Genomic DNA, 15,312 nt, shown 5'->3' on the forward strand with positions numbered 1-15,312 from the left:
GAAGGGGATAATAAAACTATGACAGGCATGTATTTCATAGTAAGTAGGAGCGGATTGAGACGCACAAGTAATAAAATAGGAATTTTATTTCACAATTGCAGAAATTAAATGAATAGCAGCAATAAGTAAAGTTAATTTACAGTAAATTATAATGTACATAGTAATAAAGACTTGCTCTTGAATCTGAAAGGGAATTTCAAATTTATTAGTAGGCACTCGTTCTCGAGGAACGTCAGTCTTTAATTAAAACACATCATGCTTTAGGCATGCGGCACTTGTGTGACGACTATGACATTTCACCTGGGATAAGAACAGTTATAAGAAAGCACTAAGTGTTTTCGACATCACTATGTATCGCTCGAGGGTCAACATAGGCACCCGAAGAGTTAGAGTCCCAAGTAACTCGCTGTTCTATGCAGAGTTAGGTGCAGGTTTCATAATACTACCTGCGGCTACCACAAAATGTTTGACTTCGTGCACTTGTTTCGCATAATGTTTGAAGAAAACACGCGAGGACTTCCAGCCTGTGAAGCTTTTAAGGCTTTCGAAGTCCATACTCTGAAAGAAATTCAGAGACGATGCAACTTTTCTAGGATCGTGACCGGCGGGTGTACTGTCGGGATCCGCTCTGCGAATGAAGTAGGTGATTTTCGCTCTTAGTTGTTTCAGTGACAGGTCGCTGCCCGATGTTTCTCCTTTGAAGAGTTGGCCTCCACCAAAGTTCGAAGTTCTGCGAAGATAGACCTTGAGGCTCTCCACTGGGCATAGAGAGGCATCTTCCTTCAGGGGGCATATTCTCCAGGGGCCCCATCTTTTGGTGGGTAATTCGTTTTTGGCGAGAAACGTCGGATCCGGGGAGAGGGTAATGTCTCCTGAATCAGTAAACAGGATATGACCCTCTTCTCTTGACAATGCCACTATTTCGCTGACTCGGGCTCCTGAGGCAAGAGCAAAGAGAAATATAACTTTTTGAGTCAGATCCTTGAGAGGGCATGAATCACTATCCAAGTTGGAGGCGAAATGGAGCACCTTGTCCAATGACCAGGAGATCGGTTTCGGTGGGGGTGCTGGGCGTAGACGAGCGCATGCTTTCAGCAGTTTATTGAAGATGTCGCTGGACAGATCAATTTGGAAGGCATACAATAGTGGTCTAGTCAAGGCCGATTTGCAAGTCGAAATCGTATTGGCTGCTAATCCCTGTTCATGAAGGTGAATGAAGAAGGACATGCAGAAATCCATTGTGATTTCCTTAGGATTTTTTGTCTTGACGAATGAGACCCATTTTCTCCAAGATGATTCGTATTGCCGTCTTGTGGATTCGGTCTTGTATTCCTCGAGGAAGTCTAGACTTTTCTTCGAGATCCCAAACCTCTTCTTTGCGGCTAGGGAGAGAAAATCATGAGATGAAGGTCCTTGATTTTCGATGATGAAGCGAAGACAGTCTACTTCTGTACTTGTTGGGAGAGAACTGGGCCCGGGAGAGGGATCAGCTTGGGCTGCAGCTCCAGGACCAGGGGGTACCAGTTGCTCCGGGGCCACTTGGGAGCCACTAGGGCCGCTGTCCCTTTGAAGGTTCTCAGCTTGGAGAGGAATTTCAGCAGAAGGTTGGTGGGAGGGAACAGGTAGATCTTGGACCATCTGTTCCAGTCCAGTGACATGGCATCCACTGCTTCTGCCTTGGGGTCCTCGTACGGGGCCACATACCGAGGAAGTTGATTGATGTCGCTCGTTGCGAAGAGATCGATCTGAAGTTCTGGGACTTGGTGAGAGATGAAGGAGAATGATCTTGCATCTAGAGACCATTCCGACTCTATCGGGCTTGTCCGAGATAGAGCATCCGCTGTCACGTTGCGGAATCCTTGTAGGTGAACTGCAGACAGGTGCCATTTCTTCTTCTCTGCCAGACGGAAGATTGGAAGAAGCACCTGATTTATCTGGGGCAATCTTGAGCCTTGGCGATTGAGACATCGAACTACCACCGAGTTGTCTAGGGTTAGACGAATATGGATCGAGGGAGGCGGGGAGAGTTTCTTTAGAGTTAGAAGGACCGCCATGGCCTCCAAGATGTTGATGTGAAACGTCTTGAACAGGGGAGACCATGTGCCTTGAGCCTGTTTTTGGTGGGAGTGACCTCCCCAACCCTCCAGCGAAGCGTCCGTGTGGATGTTGAGTGATGGAGGTGGGTGTTGAAGAGGAATGGACCTTTTCAGGGCCTTTGCTTCCGACCACGGCTTGAGGAGAAGTCGAAGTCTGTTTGGGAGCCGTCTCTTGAGGTCTCTTCGAGCGATGGATGCAGAACGTCTCCAGACTCCCGCGGCATCCTTTAGCTGTGCACGAAGCACTGGGTTTGTTACTGAGGCGAACTGTAGAGAGCCTAGAACTCGTTCCTGCTGGCGTCTTGAGATCCGCTTGGATTTCAGTAGTCGCTTGACAGACCCTGCTATTTCCTTCCTTTTCTTCTGGGGAATGGAAAGGCGGTGTGACTGAAGGTTCCATTGGATTCCTAACCATTGGAACTTCTGAGCTGGAGAGAGGCGAGATTTCTTCACGTTTACCTTGAATCCCAGGTGTTCTAGGTACTGGGTGACTTTGCTGCAGGATTTTAAACAATCCTCGGGCGATGGAGCCCAGACTAGCCAATCGTCGAGGTAGGCCATCACCTGGACGTCTCGGAGGCGGAGCTGTTGTACTATGGCGTCCACCAGCTTTGTGAAGATCCGAGGGGCCACATTGAGGCCGAAGGGCATGGCCCTGAAGGCGTAGCTTTTCCTTTGGAGTCGAAATCCTAGGTAGGAGGAAGTGTGATGGTTCATTGGAACGTGCCAGTAGGCATCCGCCAGGTCTATGGAGACCGTGTAAGAACCTCGAGGCAGAAGGGTCCTTATTTGTTGAAGAGTCAGCATCTTGAACTTGTCGTTCGCTATGAACTTGTTGAGGGGGGATAAGTCCAGAATGACTCTGAGTTTGTCGGAGTCTTTCTTGGGGACACAAAACAGTCTCCCTTGGAACCTGGTGGACTTTACCTTCCTTATCACCTTCTTGTTCAAGAGATCTAGGACATATTCTTCCAGAAGGGGGGTTGATTGTTGGAAGAATTGCTGGAAGGTTGGGGGTGGTTGAGTCCAACTCCAGCCTAGACCCTTCTTGACGATGCTGTGTGCCCAGGGATCGAAGGTCCAACGATCCTGGAATTGGCGGAGTCTTCCTCCCACCGGAAGCACTTCATTGCTTCTGATGTCCCGAGGGCTTACTGCCTCGGCCGCTAGCTCCCTTTCCTCCTCTGCCTCTGGAGGGACGGCGAGACGCGTCTCTGCCTGCACCTCTGCTTGAGCCTCTACCTTTGGGACGAAAGGTAGTCGTCTGTTGCTCGAAAGCAGGGGTGAAAACCGGTGACTGTGACAAGACCGGTTGGGTGACCAGCTGAAAGGTCTGCTGTGGCTGAGCTGCCACTTGGGGAGTAGCGGGTCCCGGAAACTGTCGTCTTTGTTGACGTTGCTGGGGTTTCTGTTTGGAGGATTTCCTCTTAGGTTGAGGTCCGTCGTCCTGAGAGGATTTCCTCTTTTTTGACATGCCCCACTTGTGGAGAAGGTTCCTATTCTCCATGGCAGCTTTGTCGGTGATCTCCTTCACGAGGTCAGAAGGAAAGAGGTGTTTTCCCCAGATGTTGGAGGAAATCAGCCTCCGGGGTTCGTGTTTCACAGTGGCACCTGAGAACACGAATTCACGACAGGCTCTCCGAGCCTTCATGAAGTGGTACATATCCTTCACCAGGGTTGCCATGTGGTCTGGTACTCTGGTGTCACAGGCCATGATATCGAGTTAGACCTGGTGGGACATGGATGCTGCGAGCCTCTCTTTCGTATCTTGTTCCCGAAGAAGGAGGTGATCGTTGAGTTTCGGGAGGTCTTCGTTAAACTGACGTCCGGCGACGTCAGGATCTAGCTTTCCCACCACGAAAGTATGCTGGATGTCCTTCCAGTGTCGAGCGTCGGGGGGAGTCACTATGGAGAAGGGTCTGCACTCCTCCAGTGCAGGGCAGGCTTTTCCCTCTTCCACAGCCTTGAGGCACGCAGCGAAGGCCTTTTCCATGAAGGGAAGGACTGCATCGTCGGGTGCGACGTAGGTAGGGTGCTTCTTGCTCAGGGCCGGAAGCTTAGAGCAGGTAAAACCCCTACTTTTAAATGTATTGGCTAGCATAGCCTGGGCCTTCGCGAGATCGAACACTATCTCCTCCTTGGGTTCGGTCTCTTCTTTAGAGGCAGGTTCAGAACGAAGCCGGACGTAACAGTCCGGGTAGGCCTCGAAGTTTGGGAAGAACTCCACATCTTCCAGGGGGACCGTGCCGATCTTGTCGCTGACGAAGATCCTGCCGGTCGCGATAACCATATGCTCAGCATACCTCCAGGGGTTGGCGTGTGAGCATGCAGGGAGATCCTTAACCGAGATCTTCTTCGGTTCTTTGGATCCTATCATGGACCTGATGAACTCCTGATTTTCTTTCAGCCTGTCGTCCATGATGGCTTTGATCATCCGGAACATTTCTTGGGCGGATGGCATGGGTTCCGGGGTAGCGGAGGTAGACGGGAGAGACACTTCCGTCGGTGTAGGAGTAGGGGCGGTGATGGAAGGAGGAGCGACATCTTGCTCCGACTCGGCGTATTCCACCTGGTCCTCATCATCTTCCGCACCTTGAGCCATACGGGTCTTCTCCGTGCCCTCCGAAATATCCGACATGTGTTCGTCGTTCTCGGAATCCAGGTGGCACTCGTGCATGGACTGGGACATGACTACGTCTGGTTCCACCGTAATTTGGACAGTGGGGATCAAATCTTTGGGTACCACAGAATCAGGGGAGGCCTTTGGGAACAAAAGGGACCTCATTTCTTCAGTGGCCAGGTATGGTCCGGTGGCATTCTTCTGGAAGCCACGCACCCACTTGCGTAGCTTATCCCGAGAAGTGTCCCTGACCTCCGCTGAGGGAGGATTATGGAAGGCATCGACTAGGCGAGCCTGGCAGACCGTACAGTTCAGTGGGTCCCAGAATTTCAAATCCCCTTTCTTGTTAGCACAAGGGGCGTGAGTCCTACAAGCCGTATGCCCGTAGAAGTGCGGGCGTTCCACAGCGCAGAAGTCGAAGTCACACTTCATCTGCTCCTCCTGTGGAAGAAAGAGAAAATGAGTATGGGGGGAGTCATAAGAATGGCTCTTAAACTAAGTTAATATTAATCATTAATTTTAACTTGATAAAGGGTGTGATGCACAGAGGATTGAGATAGGAAAGAAACATACTCCGTGCATCCCGCCCGGCTGGTTACCGTAAGCTTCATCCTTGGACAATCCGAGGTGACCGAAGGCACAGGATAGAATTCCAGTAGAAGTCCATAGGGCAGATGGAATTCCATGGGAATTGTCAAGGATAAGGTTGGGACTGAGGCCACTCAGTCCCAAATTAGGGGGCTAAAGGATCCCAAAGGGTAACGGCTTCCGGCAACCAGCCGCGCTAAGATACACGCAGCATGCTGGAAATCTGTAAAATGCAAGAAGACAGCATGATTACCAGTAGAACAGTACTAAGATACTGATCCATTTACGTAAACAAGCCATCTGGTTGCAGTGTAGGGCTATCAGTATTAGATGATAGCTAGTAGAAGGGGGTGCAAGTCGTCTTGACGCCTCCGGAAGGTTCCGGCAGACCGCCGGCACGCCGGAGGCCGCTCCAGCAGTTTCTGGCATTAGGACAGACAATATAAAAGTCAAGAGTAATACCAGGGTGGCGGCCGCCGGCACAGCGGCGGCACGCTGGCAGAGGGAGCGGCGGCTCCGGCAGCCGGAGGTTGCCGGATTGGTGACAGGAACAAGGATGATTATAGCAGAACCGGACTGCCGGCACTCCGGGGGCCGGCCGGCGGGCGGACGACCAAGCTAAGAGGAAGGGGGAGAGCCATCGGCTGGAAGCCGGCGGCAGGCGGCAGTCCCCCAGCACACGGAGGACTGGCGGCCAAGGGGATATGGAGTGAGTCACCAAGGTAGGAGGTGGGTATCACCGACAGTGGAGGCGGCAAGGGACCGGCACCCGGATAGTGAAAGAGACAGAGGGAGGGATGTAGGGGGTCCGGCCATGGACTCCCAGACATCCCCCCTGAGTGGGTGTACCCATGATAGAGGCTGACTCTATCACCCAGAAGCAGGGGCCGCAGAGGACCGGGAGCTAGGGTAGCCCAAGGGAGGGCTAGGGGACACCCAAAGGGGGGGGGTGAGACCCCTGCATACAGAACACATCCAGTGGCTAACCCCATAGGACACTATGAAGGGTATATGTACCAGAGCGGACTGTACACAGAAGCTCAAGGTAGCCCTATCACTCCACCCTAAGGAGGAGTTGTAGGACAGGGGCAGATGGGTATAGACTAACCTAAGTATAGGCTAGGCCATACAAGAGATAGGTGGGGAGGGGAGAAGAGAAGGGTCTTCCATGGAAGGGGTTCTGTACCAGAGCGGCCACTAAGGAAGGGAGGACACTCCCTAACCTAAGGTAAGGCAGCCTGACTGAAAACGGTGCATGGGTACAGTTTCAGCAAGGGACAGAATTAACCCCTCCAAAACCTAACCTAGAGCAGGGATGTACGTCCTGAACTAGGAAGGATTGAAGACATATCGCTATCGCAGGAAAGTCGTAGACTTAGTCCTAGCAATAGAGGAAGGGCTAGCCGTTCCTCACTCTCAGGCGCAACCCTAAGGGGGGTTCATTCCCTTAGGGAGGACAGAGAGGCGATAAAATACTCTGATAAGAGCTTGATCCCCTTACGTGGTAGGGGGAGCAAGGCTACACAGAGGGAATGCCCAAGGGCAGGGGGATGAAGGAAGCACATAGGGGTCCTACATGTAGGTTACGTTAGGAAGGCACACTAACTAACCTATCCCCTATATGGTCCCTGAAGGCGAAAACACTTGCATCACAGTCAATAGTATTGTAAAATAATGCCACTATCTTCATAAGTAAGCCTAGGATCACTGATAAAAATCATGCATGAACACTGATATAGGCGCTCTGGCCTGGGGGCTATAGCAGCCAACTGGTATGGGGTCAATCGATGACCGGTAAAAAAGCGTCAAAACACGATATAAAAGTTCCTAGCTATGAAGACTAAATAAACTAATATTATCGATTAGTAAATAAGGCCGGAAGCGTTGTTGCGGCTAACTAAATAAGGCATGCAGAACAACAACGACGCCATAAAATGGCGGGTCCGGTTGAGGCACAGCTCTGCCACAAAACATCAAATATCTCGAAAAGTAATATTTACTTTACGGTCAGAGCTTAACTAAACAATACTGGAACCTTGTACTCAACTTTCCAGAAGAAGGCGAGGCCGAAGGTAGCGACATGATAAAGATGCAAGACGATAAAGTGAGCACAGGGAAAATCCGTCTAAGTAAGGCGAGCTACTGTACAAAGGATGAAGACGGACGTGACGTCATTTAGCAATGGCGCCCGTTTGTTTACGTCTCGAGTACCAAAAGTAGCCACGGACGAGATTAGCTGTGGAACGGCTCCCAGCTATTCTACGCCTTTACACACCGAAGGTTAACTCTGTTTGGGGTGTAGATAGCTATGTGGCGCGTTAATACATGCGTCCCCTGTTGATATACGATGTCTTAAAAGGGAAACCTTTAGGATACTCGCTCCAGAAGTTAGAATTCTGTGATAACCTGTGGTTAATTCTCTGGGAATATCTTAGTAGTTATTTACCCAAGGAAGCTACCAAAAAGGAACCTTCCATCAGGACGCCATGGCTTGAGCCCAAAAAATCATCTTAGTGGACATCTAGAGGTGACTTAAAACAAAGTATCATCAAAACTTACCTCAAATAACTTATTTGGATATTATACCAAAATAATTTTCCATACACTTTACACCTCTTTAGGCCAGGATTTGATCTGGAGGAAAATTTACTAGCCTTTCCTTAATGCATCTAGTGGCCAACAAAAATACACAATAAAATTCTAAACTGGGCAGGGCTCGCCAAAATCAAAACATGAACCTTTAACTTCTTAAAGTTATATTAAAAATAATATTTACTTAATATTCACCCCCATAATAAAGACATAAAAAAGTGACCGCGATCAACTACAAACTCGGAACTCATTGGTCTAAAAAGCAGAAAGGCTGTGGAATTAGCATAGACAATGTGGGAAGAAAAAACCAAACTGCTAGGCAAAACTTATGCAGTTATCCTAGCACTTTATTTTCAGTCTTCTCTGGATTTAACTGAACTAAATGCTTACATTGCAAATAGTACAAGGTGAAGTGTATGTGGTGAATACTGTATGTTGTATTATTGACCAGTTAGTGATCACCAACCACCAGATTGCATTGTGGTTCCCTGAGGGAGAGGCCTTTTGCAAAGAGAGAGACTAGAAAATTTTAATTTTAGGTTAGACGTCGACACAGCTTCGAGTAAAAGCAATATGAACATCAGGGGAGTTTCGTGAAAATAATATAACATTACAAATTATTCATAATATAATGTACATACTGTCAGGTAGACTAAGCACCATCTGGTCATCTGAAGGTCTAGTGTTCCCGCATTGTCCAGTTGGGTCAACTGGTTCAGGGCGTTCTATGGTGACCAATACATTGTCCCATTCTCCACGGAACTGCCAACAAAAATATGAAATAGATTACATATTTCTATTACTTTTACAAAATATGAATTGCTTCACATCAAGATGAATAAGAATTTGCTAAAAAAAAAAAAAAAAAAAAAAAAAAAAAAATGCAACTTTAGTTCCTCCTGTACATGAACTGGGTATCTGACAGAGTAAGTAAATGTAATTTTTAAAATATGATACCTTGTTTTGCTTGATTGATTAATTGTTTAAAGCTGATATCCATATAAAGATGCTGCTGTATTTATAACCATTTATCTGATGGAATTCCAAAGATGAGATAGTACGACAGCACGGAGGCAGTTTGAATATTGATGTGTTTCTATATAATACAATACTAATATAAGATGATGGTAGCCAATTTCAGTAATAAATTTACATTAGAAAATAAGTTATAAAATTATCAGATTTCTTATTAAAATTCTTTCTTGCTACTTCCTTCACCTAAAATCCCTTTTAGTATAAGAAAGCTCTTGAAACTTGAGATAAACTAAGAAAATTTACATTGCTTAACTACTGCCTCAAAATAATTTTCATTCATAATTAGTAAAAAGGCATCTATCACAGTGTTTACCAAATAATTGTTAGCATTCAAGGTCAGGAGGCTGATTTTTTTTGTCTATCTCTAACTAAAGGCTAATGAACTCATCAACTACCCCATGCTAAAAGTTATCTTAGTGTTGGTTTAACAGATTCAGGAAGATCCCTTATGATTAAAACTCTTCCAAACAAATTAAATAAAATGTTCTTTTTAGACCAAAACAAAACAAAAGAGCCTGTAAATTTATGATAGCATGTAGAAAAGTTAAAAAAGTACTGTATTAAGTTTGAGAGAGAGAGAGAGAGAGAGAGAGAGAGAGAGAGAGAGAGAGAGAGAGAGAGAGAGAGAGAGAGAGAGAGAGAGAGAGAGAGAGAGAGAGAGAGAGAGATATTGTTAGCAATACTGTGTATTGTACTGTATCAAGATTATAATCAAAGAGAAGTACACTACTGTACTGAATATTTTACATAAATTTATCAGTGTTATATTTGTTAATATGAATTTTCTACATTATACATAGAATTTAGGGTCCTCTATTATCAGTGGATTTCACCAACTGCATGGAGGCTCCAAGCATAATGCCAGAAAATAAGAAGGGAGTACTGTACTGTAATTCAGTTTATTAAATGGATGCAATACACATCTATAAAAATAAAAATATATATAAAAACTCCCAAGCATCAAAAGGATAAAAGTTTCTCTCAATGATTTCAAAATCCTTTGCCACCAATAAAAACATCATCAAAACCATGGCCTTCTAAATACTACATTGGCACATATCGTAGGCTTAATTCCTGCTTACCTGAGGCTCATAGCGTATAACTAGATCATATTCCATGTTAGTTTCGATATTTTCAATTTCAAATTCCAAATATGAACTTTCAAAGACACGCATAAATCCTAAGCCAGTCCAAGTTGTTTCCCGTCCATCACGATAGGGCTCTCGCATCACAACTTGGCAATTCTGTAGATATATATAAAATTAATTCAATGAATCAATTTGGAAAGGGTGGGACACTTCTGTATTCTGAATATCTGCATGAGAAATAAGTCTAATTTCACAAACAAAAATTGTTCGAATATGTTGCAGATGACTGACAATACCATCCATTATTGACATGTTTGGATAAATAAAGTCAGTCAATTTACAATGATTAAAATATGTTATCAACAATCACTCAGCATCACACTTGAACCACATCAAATTAGTGAGTTTGTTAATACGGTGCATACAAATGTATCATTTCAAATCTTCACTATTTGTGACAATTAAAATGAGGTAATATCTTATATCAAGATTATTAATAATATTTAGGAATTTATAGATATGTGCTTGTCATTATTACTTCCATTGTTATTTTTGTACTGCTTTATTAATACAATTCATGAAATATCTCTTGTCCTTTCACAAACTGCTAAAACAATCTTCCTTGCTTATGTGCAGCAACAAACAAAAACTACCAAACCACTGAAATGCAACTTATCACTGTTCCCCAATAAGGAAAGCATAATAAATGGAAGATCAGTATCTGTATTCTATATTACCAATCACAAAAACAACAAAAGCAACTTAATAACCAACTGGCTTGTTACCTCAGAAACAAAATATGAAGATGCATTTAACCTATGATAAAAAAACAGTAATAGTTTTTAACCTTGTATGTATACTGTACATGTTTTTCAAATTAAGCATGTCATCCTTTGCTATTACTAAAACCCAGGCACTATTGTTATATGCACTTCATTCTAAAATCATCTTAATGCATCTACCCACAAAAATAGTTAATCTGAAAAAAATATAAAACCAAAACCAAATTTTCGACAAAAAAATGTTATTGCACCATCACCAAAAGATTTTACTTTTCTGAATACATACTGTTCCACTGGATTGTCTGAAGCTATACAGACTTGCCTCTTCACAATAAAGCTGCAATAACAAATGTTACATGTTCATAATGGACAGTAGGCTACAATGCACAACATTGAGCTCTTTGAAGATTATGAAATATAATGAATCTAAAAATATTTTCTCGTAATGGAACATCCCATATAAATCTAGATTATTGTAAAAGAGAAAAGTTGTACCTTACCCTAAACTGATTTCATAATGACACTTAGGTAGCTTAAGGGAAAAAATTTGCATTATTTTGAGGACATTAACTATACATGTTTTCAATATGTAGAAACTGACAAACTATTCACACTGACCAACATAATAGCTACCAATTCTGGGAATTTCATTAACATTGAGAACAAACAATCACTCATCTGCATACTCAACAGTTTCTGTTATACATGAATTCCAAAAGCAGATGAAAACTCCATGAATCATAAATGTTCTTTGGTTACTAGACATTTACTTTGTTTAATCACTAGGTAGCTTGGAAAAATGGGAGAGACTGTCAACATAGAAAGGAAAATAGGCCATGATATTTGAGTACATCTAGGGGAAATGTAATAGCTGTTATCAAGTACATGCATACGCTTACCTCTGATCCCCTGGATAATTCTGCCTCATAGGTCAAATAGTTTAATGTGGCAACATAATATCCTTCTTCGGGAGTATCACACCGACGACCCATCACATGCGGGCGACATCTGAAGGAAAAAATTGCTAAACATTGCAAACAAAAATAAATCCATTCTGTTTTCCATGAGTATTTTGGAAAAAGAAGGTTCATTATTTACACAGATGTCATTTAAAGTATTGTAAATCTTATAGGCAGCAGAGAGGAATTATCAAAATATAAGCATTTGAATTATAAATAAAATATTTAGAATCTATAATTTCAACATAACTTCAAAATCATCTACAGCATAAACATAAAATGTAACAGTAAAATTAATATACAATAATTCACTCATTGTTTTTATGAAACATATGAAGACAATTCAATATTCTTGGCTGTAACTTTAAACCAAGGAACACTTACTTGCACTGTCCACTAATAACATCGCAATTATTATCTAAAGAGCCACCAGGATCACAGTCACAAGGTTGACAACCATCTGGGTGCTCAGAAAGGCCATAATGTTGCGGTAAGCACTGATTACAATCTCTGCCTGTTACAAATCGCTTGCAAGAACATTCTCCGGTGAGAACATTACACCCAGCATTATTAATGGTTCCAAGAATATCACAAGAACAGGCTGAAAAAAAAGACTCGTATAATGTAAAGGCTAAAAACAATTTACAAGATAATTTTAAAAAACACAATTCGCTACAAAGTTATGATTTTTATTATTATCACTATTTCTAATATGCTAGTAGCCTACCTAAAACCAGACTGACATGTTAGAGCTTTTAGTTCTTACATATTAAATAAAACCACACAACAATTTTAGATCTTGTAGGTCCCAATAATGAAAGATGTAGAACCATAACTCAATTTCATCTTAGGCTTCGATGAACAAGATGAACAATTGCAAAGAATGTCTACAGCTAGTGAGATATGAGATTTCCCTAGAAAAGATCCTACATGGTATTCAATTACTGAACTCCTGCTCTTACTTCTGGGTGAGATTTATAGCTTGGGTTTCCTTTCAAAACCTATAATAAAAATATCTACTTAGTAAAAGACTCATTTTCATATCAAAATATTATCATGGGATCTTTTTGTGCTTGCATAAATTACTCAAAACCGTACCTGAACTGAATTTATGTATACTTTCTAATTTCACAATGTTAAATTTCAATTATTAACATTTTAAAAGAAACATCTTTGCGTGAATTCTACTGGGAATAGCTAACTTTACTGATTGATGTAAATTCTTAGTGAGGGGTTGTATTTCACAGCATATTTACACACTTAAGTAGCCTACTGTAGGCTATATTTTGCATAATTACATACACTATACTGCTACAATTCAATATTCCAAGAGTATACATAACTTGAGATTCAACATTTCAGCGGATTGGACCATTATCTAAAATCACAATACTGTAATTCCAGATGATTTTGTACATCCCTTACATACAAGTAATCACTGCTACACTTTATTCCAAAATAGATAAAAGAAGTTAGTACTTGTACTTTGTTTGCAGCAGAAATTTTCATATTTCATCAAAGATTGTGGCCTGAAGGACAGAAGCATTGATTATTAAAGGTAAAAGTTAACACAGTTTCAACAATTGCTACAAAACCTAAATATTAAACCTAAATTACTTGCGTAAAAAAATATTAAATAACACCTTTTATTAGAAGAGCATGCAAAATCCATGAGAATTACCCCTGCATTAGGAAAATTTAAAGTAACGCCAAACATTACGAGGATCGGTTAAAAGGCAAACCAGAAGTGTCAAGAAATCACCAAAAAATCACACAGAAATTTGACCATTTTCAACCATCCTTACGTATCTGCGGCCACTCTGATTTTGGCTGAGACAAATAGTCTTCTGGCATCCCTGTAAAATCAATATTTTACTTTTATACTTAAATAAAATAATAGTGGTTAATGAAATTTCTGAAACAATAATAGTATAAATTAACACACAGTTGAACACCAAAAGTACAGAGTAATATCTATCACAGAAGATAATAAATCTGGAAGAGATCAGAGTCCCCCTTCAGTTTTTCTTCATAATTCTCAAGTTAAAAGTCAATTAAATCCTTCTCCACCATCTCCAACTGTTCTACGCATTACAAAATCCATGAGGAGGATAAACAATATAGGCGACAACACATTCCCTTGGAGTACTTCGCTGTTCACTGGAAATTCATTTGATAGGACTCCAATAACATTAAATTTGCACTTGCTATGGTCATGAATAGACTTAATCAAATTTACATGTTTAAGAGAGATTCCATAAAAAACACAGGATTCTCCACAAAATTGGCCAATACATACTATCAAAAGCTTTTTCATAGTCCACAAATGCCATCAAAAGTGGATTGCTATATTCAACGCATTGCTGTACAACAGGTCTCAAAATGAAAATTTGGTAAGTACAGCTTTTACCTTTTCTAAATCCTGCTAGTTCATCTCTTAGCTTTCATCACTCTTTCTCTCAAGTCTCTTTAGAATAAGCATGCTATATATTTTCAGGACAACTGACGTAAGTGTGATGCCTCTGTAATTTTTGCAATCAGTCAGGTCTGATGTGTGTGTGTGTGCGTGTTTCATCTCACAACATCATCATGAGGACAGTTTCTAATAGAGAATTTCTCAATACATAAGGTAAAATGAGAGTAAAAACTTACATACAATCATTTGTAGAACAAAACACCAGAGAAATAGACCATCTGTATCTGTGAGACAACATGTCTGGGTCTTTGTGGGAGGAGCTCATATCCCATTAGACAGGTGGGAAGACTAAAGGGTCAGGTCACAGGTCAAGCTGCATTTATCCTTTTTATAAACGTTCAAATAATTACCTAATATTTATTTATACTATTAAAGAGAAATTGTAGATAACTTGATCATATGTTTGTTATAAATCTAAGTTTATGACATTACTTCTAGTACTACATTGCTATTTAATTATCCTTCTCTTTATATATATATATATATATATATATATATATATATATGTATATATATATATATATATATATATATATATATATATATATATATATATATATATATATATATATATATACATATATATATATATATATATATATATATATATATATATATATATATATATATATATATATATATACATATATATATATATATATATATATATATATATATATATATATATATATATATATATATATATATATATATATACATATATATATACATATATATATATATATATATATATATATATATATATATATATATATACATATATATATATATATATATATATATATATATATATATATATATATATATATATATATATATATATATATATATATATACATATATATATATATATATATATATATATATATATATATATATATATATATATATATATATATATATATATATATATATATACATATATATATATATATATATATATATATATACATATATATATATATATATATATATTTTTGGGCTCAAGCCATGGCGTCCTGATGGAAGGTTCCTGTTTGGTAGCTTCCTTGGGTATAAGACTACTAAGATATTCC

General features: G+C 40.8%; 1 protein-coding gene across 1 annotated transcript in view; it reads right to left on the minus strand.

Annotated features, from left to right (window-relative positions):
• LanB1 (laminin subunit beta-1) overlaps nucleotides 1–13,629 on the minus strand; it is a 69,235-nt gene extending 55,606 nt beyond the window's left edge. The window contains exons 1-6 of the mRNA XM_068384475.1: nucleotides 13,566–13,629; nucleotides 12,145–12,361; nucleotides 11,701–11,809; nucleotides 11,088–11,138; nucleotides 10,014–10,175; nucleotides 8,538–8,658 (exon numbers count right to left, since the gene is read on the minus strand). Coding sequence (XP_068240576.1) covers nucleotides 8,538–8,658; nucleotides 10,014–10,175; nucleotides 11,088–11,138; nucleotides 11,701–11,809; nucleotides 12,145–12,361; nucleotides 13,566–13,614 — 709 coding nt within the window. The 5' untranslated portion in view covers nucleotides 13,615–13,629. The remainder of the gene's footprint in view (nucleotides 1–8,537; nucleotides 8,659–10,013; nucleotides 10,176–11,087; nucleotides 11,139–11,700; nucleotides 11,810–12,144; nucleotides 12,362–13,565) is intronic.
• Nucleotides 13,630–15,312: the final 1,683 nt, after the last annotated feature.

The sequence above is a fragment of the Palaemon carinicauda genome, chromosome 12 (genome assembly GCF_036898095.1).
Source record: "Palaemon carinicauda isolate YSFRI2023 chromosome 12, ASM3689809v2, whole genome shotgun sequence".
NCBI lineage: Eukaryota > Metazoa > Arthropoda > Malacostraca > Decapoda > Palaemonidae > Palaemon > Palaemon carinicauda.